Source organism: Triturus cristatus, chromosome 5_2, assembly GCF_964204655.1.
Source record: "Triturus cristatus chromosome 5_2, aTriCri1.1, whole genome shotgun sequence".
NCBI classification, from domain to species: Eukaryota; Metazoa; Chordata; class Amphibia; order Caudata; family Salamandridae; genus Triturus; species Triturus cristatus.
The window spans coordinates 275,070,978-275,097,566 of record NC_140588.1 but is presented as its reverse complement, the minus strand read 5'-3'; the positions used below and the strand labels follow the sequence as shown (position 1 = coordinate 275,097,566).

General features: G+C 42.0%; 1 protein-coding gene across 3 annotated transcripts in view; it reads left to right on the top strand.

Annotated features, from left to right (window-relative positions):
- The window catches only part of MRS2 (magnesium transporter MRS2), a 157,197-nt gene that overhangs the window by 65,224 nt on the left and 65,384 nt on the right, over positions 1–26,589 (top strand). For all 3 annotated transcript variants that reach the window (XM_085607041.1, XM_085607040.1, XM_085607042.1), the window contains one exon: positions 23,873–24,025. In XM_085607041.1, coding sequence (XP_085463167.1) covers positions 23,873–24,025 — 153 coding nt within the window. The remainder of the gene's footprint in view (positions 1–23,872; positions 24,026–26,589) is intronic.

Here is a 26,589-nt window from a genome sequence, read left to right as displayed (position 1 = left end):
ACACTGAAGAAAAGTAGATTATCCCTGGCTTACACGTTGCAATGATGACTGTGAAACCATGTGTGCAGAGCAAATGAGCTAGTCACGAGAAGCCGCCATTCCCATAACCCGGGGCCAGACACCGAAGTGATAGGTAACTGTTTCATGGCTTGACAGCGCACGGTTTCTTACCTTATACATGCCAGGCGACGTGCATGTTATGAGCCTGTATTTACGTCCTGCGCAAAAGTAGTTAACAAGAAAATCATTCAAAGACATGTTACTGTTTAACACTGATTTCACAGAGGTGAAGTTGCTCGTAAAATACCACTCCGTAACTTCCGCACTGGTAGAACTTTTCTTTATTATGTATTAGGTTCCCTCCCTTTCGAAAACTTACTTCAAGGGAGGTTCCTGTGAGCTGCGAGTCATGCCTCACTTTTATTTTCGAATGGAATTCACAAACCGGGCCGAATGCCAATGCAGACTGCAGAACAAACAGGTAATGACACAGCATAAACATTATAGTTACTGAAGTCTGAACTACAGCTGCTTCGAACTTCCTGCGAGAAACAAACTCAGTGCGTAAGTGCATTTACTCTTCCTGTAAAGCGCTAAGAAGGTGAACTCATTTCATAACAGTCAGACAAAAAGCATAATTAAATGGTTTGAATGGGCAGCTTGTGTCCAAGATATAGTGACACCAGTAAACAAGAAAAGAACAAGGATCGGCGGCGGCGCGAAAGTAATCGCGGCTGTCAGGGTGCCCGCGAGATAGCGCCTGTGCTCGTAAGCGCGCGCGTGACAGCAAGCTCTAGGCCACCACCAAATGTGTGTGGTAGAATTTTCTGAAGCCCGTTTACAAAAAGTCTTGGCAGAGCAGCGCATGCGCTGGCTCAGGCGAGACCTAAAAAAGGATATCTACATATATAAGCGAGTTATGATGGTAAGGGGTTCTGACGCAAGAAATATAGGAAGAGAATAAGAAGAACTCAAAATAATTCAGGTTTTGCTCTCCTATCATCCGACGATGTCCTAAGGGTGAAATCATAAAAAAGGATGTTGTGCGTGTTAAAATGTTAAAAGTGTACAGGAGGTTCACTCAGCTACCTATTTACAAGTGTGCAAATAGCTTTTCATCTGCGTTCATACCCATAGGGGTTATGCAGCCAGTTTCCAGGATAAACCAGGATTACAGTATGTTTAATGCTGCTACTCTGTTTCCACTCCTCGGATGTTTGAGTACTGTGTCAGGCCGAAAGGTTTAGCTTTCTTCCAATCCCTCCTGTGTGCTTCATTGAAATGCTTTTCTGTACTATAACTCTGGTCACAGTTGGTAATGGCTCTCCATTGTTCTAATATACGTTTTTTGACTGGCACAGTTATTGAGCCAATAACCAACTTGTCACATGGACACATGATGGCATATATTACAAAATCAGTTTTGCAAGTAATCAGTGTGGGTATGCACGACTAATTCTTTTTCACTCACTGTAAGGTTATTTCTTGTACATTGGTACTGTTTGCAAGCTTTATATTGACCATAACGATGAAAACCCCTTCCCTGTTTGAGCCAGTTTCTTTGTTTAGTTGCTAAGTGGCTGTGAACCAGCAGTTCTTTCAAAGATGCATTTCTCTCGTATGTGCTTGTGGGAATCATTCCTATTTTGTTCTTTAATATATTGGACCTGTGGTAAAAGGTCCCATATGTCTTTTAGGATCTTCTTTAATCTCCATGACTTTTGTGTGAATTTGGTTATGAAGCTTCGAGGTCCTTCACGAATTTTTGGTCTTTTTTAGTGCCAGCCGGAAAAGTGCTTCCTCTCTCTTGATTTTGTCAGCCTTTGTGCTTGCGAGTGTTAAGTCTTTACGTGGGTAACTCTTGGCTAGCAGTCTGTCACCCTTACTTTTGTGGTAGCTCTGTTCAGAGCTACAGTTTTTCTTTGCTCAAATGTACTCACTGAAAGGAATGGGCCACCTAAAATTGGGTGTGTGGCTGCTTGCTGTCTGCAAAATGTAATTAACGGTGGTATCTTTCCTAATCAATTCTATACTCTGGGTCCCATCACCTGCTGTGAGCCTGATGTCTGAAAAGCCTGTTGTGTCCTGGCTGTATTGCATCGTAAACCTCCGATTTAAATTATTCACGTTTATGACGCACCCAAACAGATTCAAATCGGCTTCATTACCATCCCATGTGAAAAACACATCATCTCAACCAAATGCTAATTTTATCACTCCAGTCTGTTAAGTCACTGCCCCAGAGCACCTGCACCTTTTACCAGTCCTTACCAAATTGGTGAAGCTGGGGGCGAAGCAGGTGTCCAGAAAAAATCATTTTCAAGCATGACGATATTCTCAGATGAACAGATCTCAATCATGTCTAGTAGCATATGTGTATGTTCCAAGAAATGTATAACCGGGCTCGTAAAAAGTATTTGCATGCATTGAGTCCCTCATTATGTTTTCTACTTGTGTGGAGACTTCCTACATCTATACAAACTATGCAACATGTTTGTTCCCAATGGAGATCTTGTATTTTCTTGATGAAATCTTTAGTGTCCCTTACATATGAAATAAAGTTGTTGACAAATGGAAAGATTAAATTATCTACAGAGATAGAGGTGTTTTCAAGTAAACAGTTTTTTGATGAGACAATAGGACGTTCCAGGGTGGTTCTCTAGGCTTTTATGGATTCTTGGCAAGAGGTAGAGGGTGGGAACTATAGGTTTGTTTCATTTTTCAAGAATTGTAATTCATCCCAATTGAGAAGTTGGTTGTTATAACACACCTTCATGAGATCTATGAATCTCAATTGAACGTTTATCCAATAGGTTTTATCCATTTTCATGTAACATGATGAATCATTCAGCTGTCTACGTGCTTCTTTGACATAGTTCCTCTCAGACATGAGAACTAAGTTTCCATCTTGTCACAGGACTTGATGATGAGCTCTTCATCTTTTTGAAATGATAAAACAGCCTCCTACTGGTTCTTATTTAGATTGTGTTTGATTGGTGCCTCTTTGCATTATTTCAAAATATCTCTAGGTGTCTGTGGTACGTATTTGGATGGTTGTCTGAAGTTTGTCTCAGTGCTTGCATCCGTTCCAATACCATATGAGATTGGTAGATCCCTTGTAAATATGTTGTGAAAGGGGTCACATGGTTCCCCTCTTATAGCGTCATCGTTAAAATTAGTTAGATCATAGAGAGTATGGAGGGTTTCAGTGTCAACGATGAGCAAATTTAATCTCTCTACTGGTTAGACTTCAGAACATTGTGTCTCTTTTCCCTTAACCTTCAAAGCATTGACTTTGTACAATTTTCAACATGTGAGCGAACTTATACTCTCGCATTTGTGCATAATCCCAAAACCCATCTGGGGAAAATGATCCACCCAGTCTGAGAACCTCCCCTCTGTTTGAGTAAATTCCCACTTAGAAAGGTTAAGTACCGTAAGCTAGGCTGTTCGTTCATTTGGCTCCATCATTATTTCTTCTGTCCTCTGCTGTGTGTTCCCATACCGGTCTCACAGTCTTGTCCTCCATTTCTGTTGTTTCTGGTTTTGTATATTTTGCGCCTGCCTCTTTGGTTGCCCCAAAAGACTGTTCATTGTTGCGTTTTAGGAGCCGGTACATGCATTTGTGTTGTCAGCCCATTCTTTGAGTAGTTGAGGGTCAGGGTTGGACAAGTAGGTATTATAAAAATTCCTAAACCACGTGGGATACGTTCGACCTCCATGTATTTTTGTAGTGAGGTAGCTTCCCACCAGCGGCGAACCTCCTTACGACAGAGTTTCTACTATAGGTTACCTTTCTGTTTAGTATTCACAGTAGTGTCTCCTAGGGCAGGTGTATCATTGTTACTCTCAGTGCCACCAATGCGGGGTATGAAAATCAGTCCTGAAGTGTCTTGCCCTTTAACAAAGTCCTCAGGCATATTGTTAGGATGATTGCTGTGCTGGGTCTGCACAAAGGAATGCATATCCTAGCAAACCCTGGCTGCTTTAGTGAATTTTGAGGCTGTGGGCTATAAAACACTTAAGTTGCACATGTCGTACCACAATTTTAGCGTGACTTAAGAGCTTAAAGAACGCGGATTGCAGATTACTCTGTGAGTTGTCGGTCGTTCAAAAAAGTTGCCTCCCAAATGTAAACAGCAATTTACGGACTCCCTGCCAAACCGGTCTGGGCTCAAAAGCGGAAGCCACCACTCTATATTTCACAAGACCTCCCTCACCAACAATCCCAGTGAGGGAACGAGCCACTCCAGGTCAGCATAGTTTAAATCAGGTATTTTTAATACGGTAACAGACAACGCTTTTTTGACCACTGTGGTTCTTGAACACATGGCATACGGTCTTTTCTGGTGCTTTTTATCCACGTCATTACAAGTGAACAAACACAATAGAGAGAGTATACGTCGGATAGTAGATCGGAGGTGCAAACATATGTATAGAAAGTTACATCAATCACAGTTTTTTATCTCCTACATTTGATAATGTTAGTCACTAAGGGGCCGATTTCGATTTTTAGCCAAATTGCTTCCACCTGTCACTGACACCGACTTGGTCCAGGGAGCGGCCGAAACCCGATCGGCGGTCTCGACTGCCTAATTAGGATGCGAACGAACACGGTTTGGTCGCATGCCTACATTTCCCTATGTGAGCATGCATTACGGCCGTAGCCGGCCATAATACATGCTCCAATAGGGAAATGGGAGGTGTGGTTCAACTCTGTACCCCGTTGAGGTGCCTGCCACGGGGTGCAGGGATCAACAGGGGGGCACCATAGGCGCCCCTCGACCCTCCCCCGGAGCCCGCACATTCAAGGGGGCCCTGGTGGGGACCCCCCAAACATGCTTTCCGACATGGTTTCCATGTCGGACAGGCCGGCATGGAAATCATGCCAGAAACCATGCATCGTAATCCCAAGGACGGAAAGGCCGCCTTTGGGATTACGAGCCAGTTCCAACTGGCCGTCGGAAGCCTGCCGGAATGGCCGGCCTGTTTCAATTCTGACCAGCTGCATCGTTATCAGCCGGTCGGCATTGAAACCAACAACGCCTGTTGGAAAGCCTCCGACCGCCATTGTAATAGGCCCCTTAGTGTTAACAATTGTACATTAATCATTGTAACTATAAAACGCGACATCATTTTGGACATTGAACAGTTTTGCATACTCATTATGAACAGTTGTATCGTAATCATCATTTTCACTCAAAATAAGAATATGTGTAATATTTATATATATATATCCACTGCTTTCCGTAATTCCGTCGATCCGCCCGCTTCTAGCGTCGGTCCCCAATGGTACAGACACGGACCAATTTTATTGCAATTTTTTATTTAAAAATCTTGCGTGCTAGTCGCCATAACGTTTCGGCTCCACCTGAGCCTTGTTCACATGACAACGTGAATCACAAAGACACACCCTTTTGTAGACGGAACACACTCTGCACGTGATACCAGTGAAGTCGCATAGGCATAGTGGAAAGACTGTGCATGGCAAACCTATTTCATTACAATGTTTTAACATTTTGCCCATTGTATGGGATAGGTATGGAGATTACAAACAAAATGTCATACTCTATTCACAGTGCTGACACAAGCAATCCGTGTATAGTTAAATCTAAAACACCAATATATAAACATATTCTCCTTGTATATAATGACAGATTTTAAATTTTATCAGTGCATTGCGATCGATATAAAAATAACATGTGTTTATACTTCCAAGCATCCTACTTCTCATCACTTGCTCATTTTAGCTGTAACGGGTTAAATCCCTATATATTTCATCACATTTTCCTAGTATCACATTTTTATATCTTTATTCTTATATTAGCGGCGACAGAGGCGCGAAACATGTTGGCCGTTTTTTGATACTTAGGCATATGATGCCATTTGGGATGATACTCTTATTTAGAGTTTTTATACTGCCAAGAGGGTCATTCAATCATTTTAACCTCTAGAAGGTTACCCCTTGCCAGTTTTAACTCACTTTGCACGTAATAATTTTTGTTACCCCTACATAGGACCCACCCCGCACACCCTCATGCACCATCCGGCATGCCTCAAAAGATCTCCGATAAAGTGACCCTTCGGGGGACCCGTTGGGAATTGCAGCGCCGGCCCAACGAGGAGCACATGCCCGATGATGAAGCATGACACCTCTCGGGGTGTGTGAGGGCAACAAGAGGCAAGACATGTTCCTTCCCTCATTTTATGGGCCCACCCTACTTAGGACTTCTTCTTTTTATGATTCTTTTTTTCTTTGTACTGATAGGCTCTTTTGGGTATCTTTCTTGACCCTGCTTTGGAACAGTGTCCCCTTTTTTGTTGGATTGCTTTATTTATCATTGATTCTGAATAGCCACGTTGTAAGAATCTACCCTTACTTAATGCCTGAGCTTCATCCAATTCCACCTCATTACTGCATACTCTACGTAGGCGCAGCATCTCCACAAATGGTATGCTGGCAATCAGATGTTGTGGGTGTGCACTTGCCGCATGAAGGATAGTATTGCCGGCTGTTGCTGTTCTAAATAGCCTGGTTTCTAATGTACCATTTGCAACATACACCTCAATGTCTAGAAAGGTGACACTCGTTTGGCTCATGGTGACCGTAAACTTGAGATTCAGCGTGTTAATATTTATAGCTCTGACAAATGCTTCAGCTGATTCCCTATCACCCTGCCAGACTACAAACAGATCATCTATAAACCGATACCAAACAATAATATTAGTCTTCATCACCTCTTCGAATTCCATCTTAAGGACCAGTTCCTCCCAAGCCCCCATGTGCAAACATGCGTAGCTTGGAGAGAAACTGGCCCCCATGGCAACTCCCTGTAACTGTCGGTATAACAAGTTATTATACATAAATACATTGTTGTTCAAACAAATGTTAAGCATTTCCAACAACATAGCAGTGTGATCCTTGAACTGTTCCTCTCGCCTAGATAGATAGTACACTACTGCTGCTGTACCGTCCTCATGTAAAATGCTTGTATATAGTGATGAGACATCCAACGCTAGCATCCAAAAATCTTCTTTCCATTCTGCCACTTGTAATTTGTACAAAAAATCCCCAGTGTCCTGAACGTATGAGTCCAATGATTTCACAGCTCCCTGTAAAAAATAGTCTATATAGACTGATGTTTTTTCCAATAACCCACCCCTTGCAGAAATAATAGGCCTGCCTGGGGGGTTCTCCATGTCTTTGTGGACTTTGGGGATGAAATAAATGAACGGAATTGTTGGATGCTCATTCCTCAAAAACTTGTATTCATCGTCAGTCAACATTGCCTTGTTTTTCCATTTGGATAATTTCTTGTGGTATTCGGTTTGCAACAATTTCATCTTCGATACATTGCTTCGTTCATAGTGCTCTCTATTGTTGAGCTGGGAATAGGCCTCTCGGTCATACATTGCCTTTGTCATTAATACGATGTTGCCACCTTTATCACTGCCCCGTACAATGGTTTTCATATCCTTACTCAGTTTGTGGATCAATGACTCATATTGTTTGTTCCTCATATCAAATCTGGGTTTCTTATGACTTTTCCTCTTGTGTAACTCTTTAATCTGAGAGACAACATTCTCATTAAATATATCAATGGCGTCGCGTATTAGAATTGGGATGAAGGTAGAGATGGGTTTAAATGTTGAAACTGGTGATATTTGTTTTATACAGTCCTTATTACTTTAAACACCTGCTTCTGCGGTTAGGATCGCTGTGGAGTCCAATCCTGTCTCCATCCACAAATCAACAATACCACTGGGTATAATCGTCCCTGATGCTAAAACAACATCTGAGCTCTCGGGTGCTGTTGTCACCACCGAGTTTTGTTCTTCATAAGGTGGAACTTGCGGAGTTTCAACTTGCGCACGGCTTTGTATATATCAAATCTCGTGTTTGTATAGTTCATATTAGTTTGTGGAGCATAAGAAAGGCCAAGTTTTAGTATACTTTTTTCATTCTCAGTGAGCACTGTAGTGGTCAAATTGATTATTGAAGTTTCATCAGTACTCAGTTTTTGGCTCTCCATTGACCTCTGCCTCTCTTCTTGTAAGATGTGCCACTTCCTTGCCCTGTACCTCTGCCTGCGCCTGTAATTTGCGTGTTTCCTCCGTAGTTCCTTTGGGCGCGGGGCCGCAGAGATTGCATTCGTTCCTGGCATAAAAAATTAATCTCTTCCTCCGGATGTGGTTTGGCCATATTATTTGTTACTAATTCCCTTTGGTCCAAATCCGATTCACTGCTAGTCACTGAACTTATATCAGATCTTGTCGAATCTGCTTGTTCCTTGTTTCTTGATCCAACCTTAATCTGACCCTGGGATTTGTTTTTGTTGCCCCGAAATGCGTCGTATTTTTTAGAGAAAGTAAAAATCTGACCCAGCTCATAATCGTTACGATCTCGTTGGAATTTGTACGCTTTCCTGTCCATTATCTTTGCTTGTTCCTTCTTAAGTCTGTCCTTCATTTCCTCTGTTAGTTTTTTCTTTTCCTCATTATCTTCCATCACTTCCAATTCATCCTGTATCACAGCTATTTCCTTCAATAGTTGCGCCCTATCAATGCCAGCATATTTTACTAAAATTTGTACTAGTCTTCGTGATGCCTCTAGGTTGCTCTCGGCCCACTCCCTCATTAACTCTGGGTTTGGGTTCTCATAACTTGGCGCCGTTAAGATACGTAGACCTCTCGGTATTCTGTTTACATCAAGATAGCTCTGCAAGGATTTCGCTTCCCACCATTTGCTCTGTTCATTACGTAACTTTTTTTCTAATATTTTAAATTTATCTTTCAATGTGCTGTTGCCTACTGCGGGTACACCGCTGCTTTTATCCCGTGTTGTCGCTGATATAGGGAGACTGTCAGAAAACATCTTAAGCGCCGCAGCCTCCCGTTCATCCACGTTGTTGGTCGACATTTCCTGGTTGCACTTAATGCAAGTATTGTAAGTTTAACGTCTGGGGTTAACACCGATACTAATGCAAATCTAAGAACAGTGTCCTCCCAGCCGCACTCAATCTCTCCTCCCCCGCTTATCGGACTGTTTGGCCAATATCAATTCCGGTTGAGCAATTACCTTCGGTGTGGCGTGTCCTCCGACCCGGCACTTCCCAAGGAATCCTCCTCCTCAATACTCGTTCAGGCCTTCAATTCCGTAGCTCAAGGGGGGTCAAACGCCGTTCCTCTTCCAAGGATTCAAACTGCCCAGAGAACCGGGAATTGGCTCCATTTCAGGCGTTGTCCGTTGTAGAGAGGGTCTCGTGATATGGCCGTACGTCGCCACCCGGCCAGCAATATCCACTGATTTCCGTAATTCCGTCGAGTCCGCCCGCTTCTAGCGTCGGTCCCCAATGGTACAGACACGGACCAATTTTAGTGCATTTTTTTATTTAAAAATCTTGCGTGCTAGTCGCCATAATGTTTCGGCTCCACCTGAGCCTTGTTCACATGACAACGTGAATCACAAAGACACACCCTTTTGTAGACGGAACACACTCTGCACGTGATACCAGTGAAGTCACATAGGCATAGGGGAAAGACTGTGCATGGCAAACCTATTTCATTACAATGTTTTAACATTTTGCCCATTGTATGGGATAGGTATGGAGATTACAAACAAAATGTCATACTCGATTCACAGTGCTGACACAAGCAATCAGTGTATAGTTAAATCTAAAACACCAATATATAAACATATTCTCCTTGTATATAATGACAGATTTTAAATGTTATCAGTGCATTGCGATCGATATAAAAATAATAACATATGTGTTTATACTTCCAAGCATCCTACTTCTCATCACTTGCTCATTTTAGCTGTAATATATATATGTGTGTGTATATATATATATATGTGTATAGATATATATTCACTTAAAAAACCATAGGTTTCACACATGTTATAGTTAGCTGTACATTTCACTCGTAAAAAACCAATGAAATTCCACGTTATAGTTAGATCAGGTAACTATAACTTGCGCGCCCACAATAAACTGCTGATGACGTCACATATTACATCACTCATGACATGGTCAGTGACATCACTCTTCACATCAATGATGACATCTGAAATGACACATTGTGGATTGCGGTCGCACAAGTTATAGTTACCTGATCTAACTATAACGTGGAATTTCATTGTTTTTTTACGAGTGAAATGTACAGCTAACTATAACATGTGTGAAACCTATGGTTTTTTAAGTGAATTTGCAAGGTTTTTTAAATGCTAATTCCTAACTATAACGTGTGTGAAACCTATGGTTTTTTCAGTGAATTTGTACGGTTTTTTAAATGCTAAGTTATGTATTTATTTATTTATTTATTTTCTGGTTTTTCACCGTGCGCACACCCTGCCCGCACGGTGCGCTTCGCGCACCGTGCGCGCGCTGTGGGCCCACGTTGCGCAGTTCATACCGTGCGCGCCTCGCCTTTTTTTACACAGTAACAATTTTGTTTTCTCCCTTGCGGGTCCTTCAATTTATTTAATAAATGTGATTGTTATTTCTTTTTTTTTTTTTCTTTTTTTTTTTTGCCGTGCGCGTACGGTAAGCTTACCGTACGCGCACTCCGCAATTTTTTTTTTTTAAATATTAAATGTATTTTTCGTACTTTTTGGTCCTTCGTGGACCCCCTGACAAACGCTAGGGGGTCTGCAACTCTCTTCGTTGCCCCCTTTTCACGTTATCCACCTTTGTTTTTCAGTGCGAGAGACAGAAAATGGCTGCCGACACTTTCTGATTTCGACCGATTCGAATGTTTACAGTCATGTAACCACCAATCAGAATTGAGCTCGCGCACGGCACCGTACGCGTACGGTAAGCTTACCGTAAGCGCACGGAGCGCGCTCACAGATATATATATTGCTTTAAATGCTTTTTTCTCAGGAACTACTGAACAAATTTACATCAGACCTACAAAAGGCACTTCCTTGACCTTATGGCTACCTCTCTGCCAAATTTCAAGTAATTCTATTCAGCCGTTCGGGCTGTAGCTGTGTCTAAAGGTCCTATGGAAAAATGCATGGGGAAAACGCGTTTTGGGACCCCCCCTTTTTCTCAGCCCCCGCTTGACGAATCACCCCGAAACTTTCAGGGTAGGAGCTGAGCGGAGCGCCCCATTAGTTTTGAAAATTTCGCGAGGATTCGTCAACCGGCGCCAAAGTTATTCAAAATAGAATTTTGAGATTTCCTATGGAAACACGCTCCTAACTATAACTATCTACTGGCGACCGCCAGTAGATAATATATATATGTATATATATATATGTATATGTATATATATATATATATATATATATATATAACTCGTCAAACGGCCCCAAGGGAGAGCGCGCTATTCCATAGCGGGTGCCAGTGTCGAGAACGGGCCAGTCCTCGATTCAATTTTTCACCGATTTCCTCAAAGAAGGAAACACTGCACACCAAGGAGGTTATATAATTCAGGATTTTATTCTTCCGTGCAAATAGTCACCAATCTCCACCACCAACGCGTTTCAACCACAATCGGTCTTGCTCACGGTATGTGAGTCTTTTTTCAATGTTCTTTATTTATAGTGATACCCATATTGGCCTTTAGGAGGAATTATGGGAATTGTAGTTTCATTTCAATTAGTATGTTATACATTGAATTCTTATTTGTTCCAACCTTGGATTATAAGATAGTTGCTTAGTGCATGATTCCCATGAGCCTGCTGCACGACATGAACTAACAATGAATTAATGATTAAGGGGCAATTATATAAGATATCTGTATCCGCAATTATCTGAATAAACCATCACAGTATTCCCGCATGGGCACTAAGCCTAAACCTTTGGGAATCATGCACTAAGCAACTATCTTATAATCCAAGGTTGGAACAAATAAGAATTCAATGTATAACATACTAATGTTATGTAGTACAATACAATCATGTATACTATTTACATTGACACAATGTAAATAATCAGAATACACGGATACAATTAATTCCCCGAATAGATATATTGAAATAACATCTATCAATATATCGTAAACATGTCAAAATGATATAATTGAAATGAAACTACAATTCCCATAATTCCTCCTAAAGGCCAATATGGGTATCACTATAAATAAAGAACATTGAAAAAAGACTCACATACCGTGAGCAAGACCGATTGTGGTTGAAACGTGTTGGTGGTGGAGATTGGTGACTATTTGCACGGAAGAATAAAATCCTGAATTATATAACCTCCTTGGTGTGCAGTGTTTCCTTCTTTGAGGAAAACGGTGAAAAAATAATAATAAAATATATATATATATATATATATATATATATATATATATATATATCTACCTACCTACCTACCTACCGGCGGTCGCCAGTAGGTAGTTATAGTTAGGACCACGTTTCCATAGGAAATCCGCAACATTCTATTTTGAATAACTTTGGCGCCGGTCGACGAATCCTCGCGAATTTTTCAAAATAGGTGGGGCGCTACGCTCCGCTCCTACCCTGAAAGTCTCGGGGGGATTCGTCAAGCGGGGGCTGAGATAAAAGGGGGGTCCCAAAACGCGTTTTTCCCATGCATTTTTCCATAGGACCTTTAGACAGGGCTACAGCCCGAACGGCTGAACAGAATTACTAGAAATTTGGCAGAGAGGTAGTCCTCAGGTCAAGGAAGTGCCTTTTGTAGGTTTGGTGTAAATCTGTTCAGTAGATTCTGAGAAAATAGCCTTTAAATCAATATATATATCTGAGCCAGCTTACGGTGCGCTTACGGTACGCTTACCGTACGGTGGCGTGCACGAGCGCGATTCTGATTGGCTCTTAGATCTAAGTAAACATTCGAATCGGCCGAAACCAGGAAGCGGCGGCCGCCATTTTCTCTCTCGCACTGAGAGTGATTTTTAAAATATAAAGCCCAAAAACATGTAAAGGGGCTGTTTAGACAGCTCCCACACACATAGCCATGTTGAATGAGTCCCCAAAGATCCCCCAAGGCCAAAAACGGAATTTTTATATTTTCGGTAATTTCGCCGATTACGCTTACCGTACGCGTACGGTAAAAAATTAAAAAAAAAAAAAAATTATCCACACTCTCTCCACCCCGTGTGCAATTGGTGCCCGAAGGGCACCAATTTTGCATGGCTTATTACACCTGAGATAAACTAAAATATTAAAAAAAAAAATAATAAAAAAATAAATTATCCACACTCTCTCCACCCCGTGTGCAAATGGTGCCCGAAGGGCACCATTTGTGCATGGCTTATAAAATATACAAAAAATTAAAATATTACCTTTCAAAACGAAGTGCATCATATGTCCTACATGTGCGCACGGTGCGCGAAGCGCATCGTGCGTACATGGCCCATCTAGCGTAACGTGGGCACGCGGTGCGCATAGCACACCGCGTGCCCACCGTGCGTGCACGGCACTAACTGCGTAAAGTGGGCGCGCGGTGCGCAAAGCGCACCGCGTGCTCACTGTGCGCGCACGGTGCGCGAAGCGCACCGTGCGCGCACGGAACGAACTGCGTTAAGTGGGCGCGCACGCCACGAATGGCGTAAAGTAACTTAGCATTTAAAAAAACGTACAAATTCACTGAAAAAACCATAGGTTTCACACACGTTATAGTTAGGAATTAGCATTTAAAAAACCTTGCAAATTCACTGAAAAAACCATAGGTTTCACACATGTTATAGTTAGCGGAAATTTTACTGATAAAAAACCAATGAAATTCCCCCGTTATAGTTAGTGCAGGCAACTATAACTCACGCGACCGCAATCTTCTGCTGATGACATATGTGTCTTTATGAAAAAATAATATTTGTAATATATGTATAGCTAAAAATTTATGGAAGAAGACATGGGCAAATAAGTGTCTAAATACAGTATTAGCATCAGCAGAGGATTGCGGTCGCGTGAGTTATAGTTGCCTGCACTAACTATAACGGGGGAATTTCATTGGTTTTTTATCAGTAAAATTTCCGCTAACTATAACATGTGTGAAACCTATGGTTTTTTCAGTGAATTTGCAAGGTTTTTTAAATGCTAATTCCTAACTATAACGTGTGTGAAACCTATGGTTTTTTCAGTGAATATATATATATATATATATATATATATAAATATATATGTTCAAGGCATATGAGCTGTAGATTACATGCTTTGCATACTCCTGCAATCTAGTGTTGGGTCCAGATGTTTGCAAGTTGTTTTTCTTCAAAGAAGTCTTTCCAGTCACGAGGTAGGTGACTCCTCCTTTCGGTTATAGTGCGCATGGGTATCGACTCCATTGTTAGATTGTTTTTTTCCGCCATCGGGTTCGGAAGTGTATTGCTGTGCTCCGGTTTGAAACCGTTCTTCGGGTTCCCCTCGGTGCGCATTCCACTCTACCTGCGTCAGTATTGTTTTGAACGTGTATCCCACTTCTCCGCGTATCATATCCATCGAGGAAAACTTCTATTTCGATCGGAAAACTTCAGGAAGGCTGTCCGGCCTAACCGCGTCGGTCAACCTTGCAGTCGATGGAACAGACTCCATTCAAATTTTGTCCTCGGTGCCGCACAAAGTATCCGCGCACGACTCACACAAAGTGTGCAACTTGTGCTTGTCTCCAGAGCGCATCGAACAGGACTGCGATGCGTGCAAATCGTTTACATCGAAGAAAACACTCCTCGATCATCAGGCTCAACGTACGAAATGCAGAGCCAAAATGTTGAATACATGCCGGACATCTTCGGTGAAGGATCTGAGCACGAATTCGACGCACAAGGGGCCAAGGAAGAACAAGAAGAACTTGCATCTATTCCAGAATCGGAGTCCGAGATCAACGTCCCGTGAGTACCTAACACCCCTTTCCCCAAAATCGAAATCAGCCCAAGCAAAAGGCTTCGGTTCCACCCTCTCCTTCGGGCCATGGTTGGCCCCGATAAGATGTTTCTGACACTCCACGCTCCGGCTCGGCACGAAAACACGCCACTAAGCCTTCCGGCTCAGGATCGAGTGAACCAAAGACAGGCACTGAGCCAAAACCTTCAGACTCAAAGCCAAAAACAGCTTCGGAGCCGAAATCCTTGCCACGGAAATCAAAGACGGCTTCCGACCTGAAACCTTCTGTGCCGAAAAGCCATTCCATCCTGGCACCGAAGTCCTCAGTGCCGAAACCGAAAAATATTCCTCCGAAGCAACAGGATCCGATTTTTGACATCCCAACACCCAAATAGGAACCCAAAACAGAAGGAACTTTATATTAATCCAGATACAGGACATGTTCTTGCTTAACGGCCAAAGAAGAGAAAACCTCAGCCAGAGGACACACTTGATCATATTCCTTTGAAGAGGAAGAATGTTGGTACTAATCCGTCTCCTCCTCTTCCAACACGTTCCCCTGCACCACCTTCCCCAACATTGGAGCATTTATTCATTACACCAACTAACTCTCCACCACCACCGCCTGATGATGCTGATGAGGGAGATGGGGGGGGGCAATATTTTACCAATAGATCCCTTGAAGGACTACAACACTGATTTACCCACAGATAACGACCCAGATCTTTACCCTGCAAAGCCTTACCCTCCTGACAACAATGTGGGATCTAGAATTATTTGCTAGAGCTCCAGAGTATCATGGAGTACAGTTACATAAGGAATCTCTAGATGAAGATTTCTCATTTGAAATGCTCGGTAACACACAAACGGCTAGCCAGACTCTCCCTATGCTCAGAGGTATGATGAGACATGCCGATGATATTTTTAAATTCCCTGTGCATGCTTGTATTCTCACCCCCAGAATAGATAAAAAATATAAGCCTGCTCCCTCTGATCCAGCTTTTATTAAAGGGCAGTTACAGCTAGACTCTTTCGTTGTCTCTAATGGGCCAATTCACAAACTACAGTGGGATGCCCCCCTCCATACAAAGAGTCAAAACTGTTAGACGCCTCTGTTAAGAGTGGCCGCCCAAGCAGCAAATCATTGGCACATTGCCAACACCCAGGCCCTACTAGCGAGGTGTGATAGAGACACTGGGACGAAATGGAGCAATTGCTCCAATATTTCCCAGATGAGCACAAAGCGAAAGCTCAGGATTTAGTGCAGGAAGGGAAGCTCATCTCCAATTCATCAATTTGATGTGCTATAGATGCTGCTGGCACCGCAGCTAGAGAAATCAATACTAGTGCGTTACTAAGGAGGCATGCATGGTTGAGGATTTCTAGTTTCAAATCTGAAGTCCAACAGTCTATTTTAAATACTCGTTTGACAAGGAGCATCTCTTTGGCACCGAAGTAGATAAATCATTGGAAAAAATAAAATAAAATACAGAAGTGGCCAAGTCTATGGGATCCCTGCAGTCTCCTAAATGTGGCTCATTTAGTCGCTCCTTCTATTGTGGAGGGTCGAAAACCATGTCCTCAGATAATACAGCCACCTCGTACAAAGGCAACAATCAATCTTCCTCTTCAAGAGGCTTCTGTAGAAGAGGATACAGAGGTAGCAACAGCAAAGTTAGGGGCAAATGTTCCACACCACGTAATTCCCCCTCTTCTAACAAGCAGTGACTTGCCTACACTTCCCCCAATAATTTAACACCTGTCGGGGACGTCTTCTACAATTCCTCCTCATTTGGCAATCTATAACCACAGACAAATGGGTGTTGGGAATTATCCAACATGGTTATTGCCTGGAGCTTACCAACATTCCTCCAAACATTCCTCCACGCTCTCACAAATTGTCACCAAAACATTTACACCTACACGAACAAGAAGTCCAGTCTTTCTTGTGAAAGGGAGCCATACTGCCTCTGCCATTACAATATCAAGGGTTAGGCGTGTACTCTCTGCATTTTCTAATTCCCAAACAGGGTGGCTCCATGGGACCTATTCTGGACCTCAGAGAACTAAATCACTACATACTGTCAGAGCATTTGGTGACACTTCAACAAGTGCTCCCACTTCTTCAACAGGGTGACTTTATGTCTACTCTTGACTTAAAGGACACATATTTCCACATCCCAATTCATCCTACTCATCGCAAATACCTCAGATTCATGATAGCGGGTCATCATTACCAATTCAAAGTATTACCGGTCGGAGTCACTACTGCTCCCAGCGTATTTACCAAATGCCTGGCAGTAGTCTCAGCCCATTTGAGAAGACAGCACATCCATGTCTTCCCATACCTGGACGACTGGCTCATCAAAGCCAGCACTTACCAAAAGTGTCTCCAACACACTGAAGCCACTATTCACTTACTGCACCAACTAGGGTTTACAGTGAACGCGTTGATGTCTCATCTACTGCCTTACAACACACACACACCTATCTGGGAGCCGCAGTAGACACTCAAAGAGCTCTAGCCTCTCCCAATACAGCCAGAATTCCCAGCATTCAGTCCCTTCTCACTCAGTTTCAACCCAACTAATTGTTACCAGCAAAAGTATCATGCAGCTGCTAGGGATGATGGCGTCTTGCATCATAATTGTTCCCCATGCAACACTGCACATGCATCCCCTTCAAGAATGCTTCGCAAGTGAGAGGAACCAGTCGCAAGCTTAGTTGACCGGTCTAGTGTTGGTAGGTGGCCGCACCCATCGAACCCTGCAGTGGTGGAATCCACAAAATGTATCCAAAGGGCGGCCCTTTATTGACCCAGTTCCACAGACGGTGCTAACAGCAGAGCATCGCTCACTAATTGGGGTGCTCAGCTACACAATCACACAATCCAAGGGTTATGGAGTCTAAAATACAAGACTCTCCATATAAAGCCCTTAAAGCTACTAGCAGTGTTTCTAGCGCTCAGAGCTTTACAAACTCACATCTTGGCAAAGCAGTCCTAGTCCACACAGACAACATAACAGCTATGTACTATATACAGAAACGGGGGGGGGGCACACTCTCTCCAACTGTCACGCCTAGCGCAAGCCATTTGGAAGTGGGCTATACACCACAAGATTCATCTCCTAGCAGAACATCTTCCAGGGGTAAACAATCAGATTGCAGATGCTCTCAGCAGACAGAGACAGCAAATCCACAATGGGAGCTTCATCCCCAAATTCTCCTCACCTACTTTCAGAAATGGGGATTTCCTCACCTGGACCTGTTTGCCACAGCTCAAAATGCAAAATGCCAAAGCTTTGCCTCGAGGTTCCCACACCCGCTCTCCAAAGGCAATTCACTATGGATCAACTGGTCAGGGATATTTGCCTACACTTTTCCGCCTCTCCCACTCATTCCTCTGGTAGTTCAGAGGCTCAGACAAACATCCCTCAAACTGATTCTCATAGCTCCCACATGGGCACGTCAACCTTGGGTCACCACCCTGCTGGAGCTCCCAGTAGTTCCACACCAAAAGATGCATCTCAACTCCAGTCTCCTCACTCATAGCCATGGAGAAATCAGGCATCCAAATCCCAAAGAACTCAACCTAGCGATTTGTCTCCTGAAGTCATGTAGGTTTGGTTATTTACAATTACCACCAGACTGTATGAATATCCTAAAAGAGGCTAGAAAACTTATTACTAGGGCATGCTATGCAGCAAAATGGAAACGGTATGTTATCTATTGTAATAATAACAATATCAATCCCCTTGATGCTTCAGTACAAAACATCATCTGTTATCTCTTACACTTAGAGCAATCTGGACTAGCCTACACATCCATTTGCTTGCATCTAGCAGCAGTAGCTGCATACTTTCAAAACAGACAACACTTATCTCTATTCAGAGTACCAGTGATTAAAGCCTTTATAGAAGGATTAAAAAGAGTGATACCACCAAGAGTCCCACCTGCACCAGTATGGAACTTAAACATAGTCCTTACAAGGCTAATGGGTCCACCTTTTGAACCAATGCACAGGTGTCAATTACAATTCCTCTCATGGAAGGTTGCTTTTCTTATTGCAATCACTTCACTAAGGAGAGTTGGTGAACTTCAGGTACTAACTATTCAAGAGCCTTTCTTTCAGCTTGACAAAGTGGGTCTTCGAACCAATCCCAAATTTCTTCCTAAAGTAGCTTCTGCCTTTCATATCAATCAATCAGTTGAGTAACTTGTGTTCTTTCCTCAACCTGATTCTGTAGCAGAACTAGCTTTGCACACACTATATGTTAGACAAGCTCTATTGTATTATGTAGAAAGAAGAAAAGAATTTCGCAAGACAAAACAGCTTTTTGTTGCTTTTTTGCCACCACACAAAAGCAATCCCATATCTAAATCAGGAATTGCAAGATGGATCGTGAAATGTATCCAAACATTCTATGTAAAGGCGAAAAGAACTTTGAAAATACCACCTAGAGCACATTCCACCTGCAAAATAGGGACTACTATGGCCTTCTTTGGGAATAATTCCCCAGCTGACATCTGAAAGGCAGCAACATGGTCTACACCGCACACATTCACCAAACACCATTGTGTAGATGTGTTAGCGAGGCAACAAGCTAATGTAGGCCAGGCAGAACTTAAAACACCTTTTCAAACAACTGCAACAGCTACAGGTTAGCCACCGCTTTGGGAGTATACTGCTGTATAGTATATGCAAAGCATGTGATCTACTGCTCACATGCCTCGAACAGATATTGTTACTTACCCAGTAAGCATCTGTTCTTGGCATGTAGAGCTGTAGATTTGCATGCGCCCACCCGCCTCCCCCGGTACCCATACCTGTTGCAGTTTCTTACTTTACATACATACGCATGGCCATCTCTATTCTACACTTACTAACTCCATTCTCACCCTCTGCGGGAAAACAATCTTAACAATGGAGTCGATGCCCATGCGCACTATCACCAAAAGGAGGAGTCACCTACCTCGTGACTGGAAATATTTATTCGAAGAAAAACAACTTGCAAACATCCGGACCCAACACTAGATGGCAGGAGTATGCAAAGCATGTGAATCTACAGCTCTACATGCCAAGAACAGATGCTTACTGGGTAAGTAACATTATCCCTATATATCACAGGATGTTGAGCTTCCACAGGTATAAGGTTAGTAGCTTGAGCTGTTAGGCTACATCTCCTCCCTTTAGAAGGTTATGTGATTTTTTTTTTTGTCATAATTTGCTTACACCAAGGCAAAGATATTGCTGCTTCTTCTTGTATTACACATGATACAAGCAGGATGGCAGGGTATAATAAAAAAAGAAACAGCCCTTTAGTGTGTAATTAGTGCTCAGTCACCCAAGAATGGTGCTCTGCATGTATGACTATCCATGAATGCATGATGAATGCCTTCTGGAATCAGATGCCAGTGGTGAGATTATAAGGCAGTATTGTCTTCAGTAAAAGGACTGCTATTAGATTCTTAAATTCCTAACCCACCTCTTGCCTAAAACAGGTTCCGCTCTCTGCACTTCAAAGAAAAGCATGGCTTTTCTTTGTTTAAAACAAGCAGTGATTTAAATGTTTGTAATAGGCAACCCACCAGGCTTCTCTTGATACAAAATGTGTATTTGCTTTAGAAAATAGCACGGTTTAAGCAAGAAAAATACCTAGGTTATAACTTCAGAAATAAAGGATATTTACTAAAATGCCTCAAAACAAAAATGAGTCCAATGAAGTCAGTAGGATGCTGAATGAATATACAGTTATTTGCAGCAGAAGGCCATTCTTGAACCAGTATGTACAGTTCACTAGGACAAAATAGAGGATGTAGATCTTCCCTGGAAAGTGCCATCAGCATGGTTTTCTACCCACAAATGGAAAATTACTTAGGCAAGGTTAAAAAATAACTGACCCAGACTAACTCTGTTTGGGTTACTGGTCACAAACCACTGACATCAAATGCGGTTGGGTGGATTCTTCTGCTACCTACTGCTATGCTAGTAATCTAAAGAGTTATGACATTTAAACCCCACCACTGGAAAGGGTACATCAATCAAGAATTATTCTCACCAAATCTGTGTGTAGAAGGGCAGAAAGTCTCCTCCCATCAGTTACAATGTGGGGCCTTCAGTAGGAGACATCAGAGACATAAAAAATGAATCACTCCAGAACTCGTGGTGTAGGAAATTACAATCTTTTGCATTGCGTACCCCCAATGTTTTGCCTTGGTGTGTTTGCTGGCTTTAGAACTTTACCTTTTCTAACCAGAGGTAGAGTGCCTGCGCTCTCTCTTCCTAAAGGATGAAATTGTTATACCCCCCCAATTGGCATATTTAACTTACCTATAAGTCCCAAGTATATGGTACAAAGTGTAACCAGAGCCTGTAAGTTAAATGTCACTAGTGAACAGTAGCACCCATTATGCTCACCACTGCAGAGACAAATTAACCTGTTTTGACAGGCCTAAACTTTCCTTTTAAATATTAATAAGTTACCCCTGAGGAAGGCCCTACAGCCCATAAAGCAGGGTGCATTGTATTTAGAAGTGGGGCATGTAAAAGTTTAATGTTAAACATGTCCTTGGAGTGAAAAAATCCCTGGAAGCTATTTTCCATGTTGCAAGGCGTGGATGTTTGTTGGAAAACACTATTACATTTAATCATGCTAATTTTGGCTAGGAAGCAGCTAGAAATATCACTCAAAGACTCCTTTTAATGGTAAACTCAATGTTTTTTTTAGGAACTATTAAGGAAAAGGTACTTTTTGAAAGTTACCTTCCCCCCCTCCCCCCCCCCCCCCCCCCCCCGACTAAAGCCTCTGGAGGCTCATTTGCATAAGCTCCAACTTTTATCTGGCAGTTGAATAGCCCCATTGATGACGTGTGAATACAGCTTCCAGGGTAGGACAAAGGCTTTGGGTGTGGGGAGAGGTTTAATTTCCTCTGGCTAGATTACTATTTTGGCTGTGCCCAGTAACTTAAATAACTTCAGAGGCCTACCTTGTCACAGGCAAATGTTAGCTAATACCTGGGCAGGGCCCTTCTTTGTTCCCCAATCCCCGTGCAAGGCATGGTCTAGAGTGATCATAAACCTCATTTCCCTGGCCACAACTCTGGGGTGGGCACAAAGATTCTGTACAGGGGAAGAACGTTTTTGCCATTTAGGATCTTGGCAGAGGGGGTACTGTGGAATTTTCTGCTGTTACCCTTGGAACTGACCTCCTGTTCAAGCTACAAGAGGTCTTTCCTGCAACTCCCCAGAGGACCAGTGGCACTGGACCTGGACTGGACCCTACTGTGTGCCTCTAACGGACACCCTGGGAGTCTCTTAAATGCTCCCACCCCTCTGATGTCCATGGGTGGGGGCGTTTAGATGTGTACTTATGTGCTGGATTGAGACTTAAAAGACTAAAGTCAGAAGATAAAATCTTTGACCAGGACGAACCTGACTGATTTATCTGACTCAAGCTCCATTGCAGCCATTGTCACCTGATTGAGCTGTTGCTTTGTGTGTGGAGCTATTAGTACTTTGTGAAAGCGTCTAACAAGGAGTAAATGATGTGATATTATTGTACGGTTTTGTTGTATGGTATGATGTGCAACCATTTATACTGATCTGCTATTTTTTTCCCAGGTTCACCCTATACAAATACCACAAACATACATACTTGCATACTGATGCACATGGCACACCTGTCTGCTAGTCTAGAATACGTGGATTACATAAATTTGTAATTGTTCTAGATGTAATTTCAGAAACTGTATGTTATGTAATGTGCAATGGTATGTGCAAGAACATATTTAACTTTAGAAAAAGTGTAGAATGGGGGAGAAGTTGAGATTAATGCTGTGTGGCGGAGTGGGAGATACGGTTAATGTAGTACCTTAACTTGTGAATTTCTTTTATTTTTATCGTTTGTGCCTCAGCTGCTATTGACACACCTGTCAAACTTAACTCAGTTTTAACTTTTGTTTTTTCAAAGACTTTGGCTATTATGCACACAGCTTGCATGCTGCTTGCTGTGAGAGCCTCTTTTTCATTTTTGGGGGGTAAGGTTAACGCTTGCAAACATCACAAAGCTATTTTTTTTAATGTAATTGGTGTTGCAAACATCATATTGAGTCATGTATGTGTTAGAAGCTGATAACACTCTCATGATGTTTTTCCTATAACATGTCAAAAGACTTTTTCAGCTGGATTTGTTTGACACATCTTTTGAGTGTGTGTTTTTTTAAACAAATATATTGTGCTGTAGTTCTTAGTGTGGTAAATGTAGCAGTTAGGCTAAACAAGTGGTGCACTTCCCCTGCTGACTTTGTTGATGTGTTTAGTTTGCGAATATTGACGTATTCTTGTTTATAGTAGTTGTGACACTTGGAACTGGCATGAGCTCTGCTGATGCCGAGGATGTCCATGTGCTTACTTTATTGTGGGAGAACATTACAATATATCTGTTTTTGCATCCAGCATAAATCGTGGCCTACACATGTGTGTGTTAGAAGGTGTAACAATCACGCCAGGGCATGGTTTTCTCCATGCATTTTTTTCATATACCTTTGATTGTGATGTATTAATCTGATCACGATTTTTAAAAATATATGTTAAAAATGCACATGGTGAATCTTGAAACTGCACATTCATCTAGTCTCCACTTTATAGACTTTGCGACCAATTACATGTTATTCACACACATTTTTGGACATATACAGCGCTGTTGCATGTGCACAAGATGTTTTTTTTCTTAATTAGTAACCAAACAAAGAAAAATCCAAGTGTTTTTTGCATTGCTTGCACAGTCACTTTTTTGTTTGGAAAACGTACCTATTTTGAGACCTTCATTATAATGTGATAACCAGTCGGCTCCATATTTGACTGAAAGTCCAAATTCTGAAGACCTTTTGCCCCAAGTTTCTTGCAAATCGGTCAAGGGATGCAAAAGTTATCAAGGGGACAAAATGTAATTTAAGGTTTCCATCAGTTCCAGTTGTACCTCTGTAAGTTGTGAAAGAGACCAATCATTTTTAGCTAATATATTAATCATGTTTTAGGACAAACATTGACAATTGTTGCTGTGAATTCTTTGTTTATAGCGAGGAGAACACTTCTGGCATCGACCATGCAGAGGAAATGGAACTGCTGTTAGAGAATTATTACAGAGAAGCAGAAGATCTTGCCAATTCTGCCCGGGAACTGCGAGTATTGATCGATGATTCTGAAAGTGTCATCTTCATCAACCTGGACAGGTTAGCTTTTTGTCACATATCTGCAAGCCTACCTCTAATGCTTATACAACTCATTTTTTATTTCTGAAGGGCATAACAGAAATGTCTGTCTGAGGTTTAAAGTGAACTGTGCGTGCTAAATGTGTATTATATGAACATTATAGAAAAATGTGTTAACATTAAATACACTGTGGCTAGTGCCCAACAAATTATTTACTATTGTGTTGCTTGTTCTGAATTTCATATGCATTGATTTCTAGTAGAAATTATTTGGATACTTGAAAGTAGAATCATCCAAAACAGATGATCTCTAAAAGTAGTGTAAATAAGAATTCCCTTTAAAAGATGAATTTGTAAAGTTCTAGGGGAAAACATAGTTTAACTGGAATGTATCCCACCACATTGTGTACTGCGGTGCTCAGTCTATGTCACGTCCCCTTTTATTCTTGCAACAATTTCCAACTCCAGCGTTTGTGCATATAGTGTGGCTTCGGACAAAGTTTGCATTCATTTAAATAGTTATTTTTGTAGAATGGAAGCTGTTGTGTTGTCTGTATTTTTTTGAAGCCTGAATGGATCAAACAGGCAACTGCAGTGGTAAGTACGTTAGTAAGTAAATGTATTATGCATGATTAGTAAAACCCGTTGCAAATACATGCCATTCTAGACATTCCTAAACATGGATTAAGCAGGGTATTTGAAAGAAATAAAATGAATTGAAAAAGTGAATTATGAACCATTAGAGTTAAAATGTCAAATTATGAAAATGCTCATGGACTACAGGAAAAGAAGAATTCAACAGCTTCCATTAAAAAGTGCTTATTATAAAAAAGTAGAGCTCTGAAGCGGCATGAAGGCAAGGCCATGATGGTCACTAGTCAAAGCAGATCTTTATATTAATGTCTTTTGTTAATGTGTCCTGTGAACCGGTGAAGGCTGCGATGAACTTTTGAGTAAAGGGACAATGCATCAATTGTGTACATAAGTAGTGCAATTCCTCTATGTAAAGTTAAAAAAGGGATGGATTTAAATATGCGTAGTGAGTGCTAGTTGCTGGTGCAAGGCTTTCAGAAGCTTGTAATGACAAGGTCAGATACAATCGTAGGCAGATGGGTCTTAGACACTTTATCAGATATTGCATTTAATCTATTGGATCCGTTTCATCAGATTGTTCTCATGTTTTCCCATTGCAAGGTGGCAGTTGAGCCAGTCTTCTTTCTACTATGTTGAGTAATCTTGTGAGGCGACAGTTTAGTTGTGTGGCAGTTGGATAAAAGCAGGCCATCATCGCCTATCTATAAATTTAAAAGCCTTTTTGATTGAAAAGAGAGAGGAACATTGAACGTCTATCTTTTGCAGGTAAATATTATGTGGGAAAGGTCTTCCAGTTCCACATAGGCGGCAAGTGGTTACTCCTAAATTCCGTTTCCACAGAGGGAGTTGAGGTAGGATAGGTAATATGCCCAAGTGATATCTTAAGAATTTCTCCATCACTAGTAAGTTAAACCCTGTGCTCAAGTATGGTTGCGGTTTAGTGGCAACGTAGTTTGCTTAGTACAAACCAGCCATGTGATCTTTTCGCCAGCACAGACTTGTCTTCTCTCATTGGAATCGCTTTAATCAGCTTATGTTTTTTTAAGCTAGTGTCGGTTGCTGGAATCTTCCAAATGGTGTTCATGCCAAGTTGCGTTTAGGAGCCTTGAAGATACGCTCTGGCTGGTGATGTTTCCTGGTGTGTCAATTCAGCCCAAAGATGGGAGTTTGATGCATTTTGCTCTGCTGCTTTTATCTTATGCCAGCTTTTTATGAACACTTCCCTTCTGGCCAGGGTCTGCTTCTGCAGACCAAATTCTAATCACATTTGTGTGGGGGAGGTGTAATTTGGGAGGTTGAAAATCGTTCTGTATGCCTTGATGACAATGTTATCCAGGGTGATTGCATCTCTCCCTCGCATTGGCTCGCTCCCGTATGTTAATGAGGAGAGGAGTTTCTTCTCTAAAGATCTCTTGGCTAATGTTGCGGTGATGCCTTTGTCTCAACGCTTCCTTCTGTGGTTTGTAAGATCCTTTGTTATCTAAAATGACCCTGAGATATTTATATTCTGCCACTGGTTCTAGGCGGTGCACATCGAGGAGCCATTTCAGTCTTCTCTTTTTGCTGTATTCATATGTGACATCCAATAAGTGCTGCAGTCCGATTGGAGTCCGGCTTATCAGAAGTAGATAATCCGCATAGAGAAGATATGAAAGGGTCATCTTTCCCAATTTCAAAGCATGGGATGTACAGCTATTCAATCTTGCGTGCAGGTCAGCCATAAAAAGATCAAACAAGGTGGGGGCAAGGACCCACCCTTGTTTTACCCTTTAGTAGTGGTGATATGCCTGGAGAGGTGTGCCCCTGCTCCCAGCTTGACTTTCACCCAGAAGTCCATATGTAATAAAAACGAACTGCTTTAGAAGGACTGGAGGAATGCCCCAATTGTGCAGCTTCTGCCATAATATTGCTCAGTCGACATGATCAAATGCTGAGCGATAATCGATAAAGCAAAGGAATAATGATTGCTTGGCTTCCTTTGCAGCATTCAT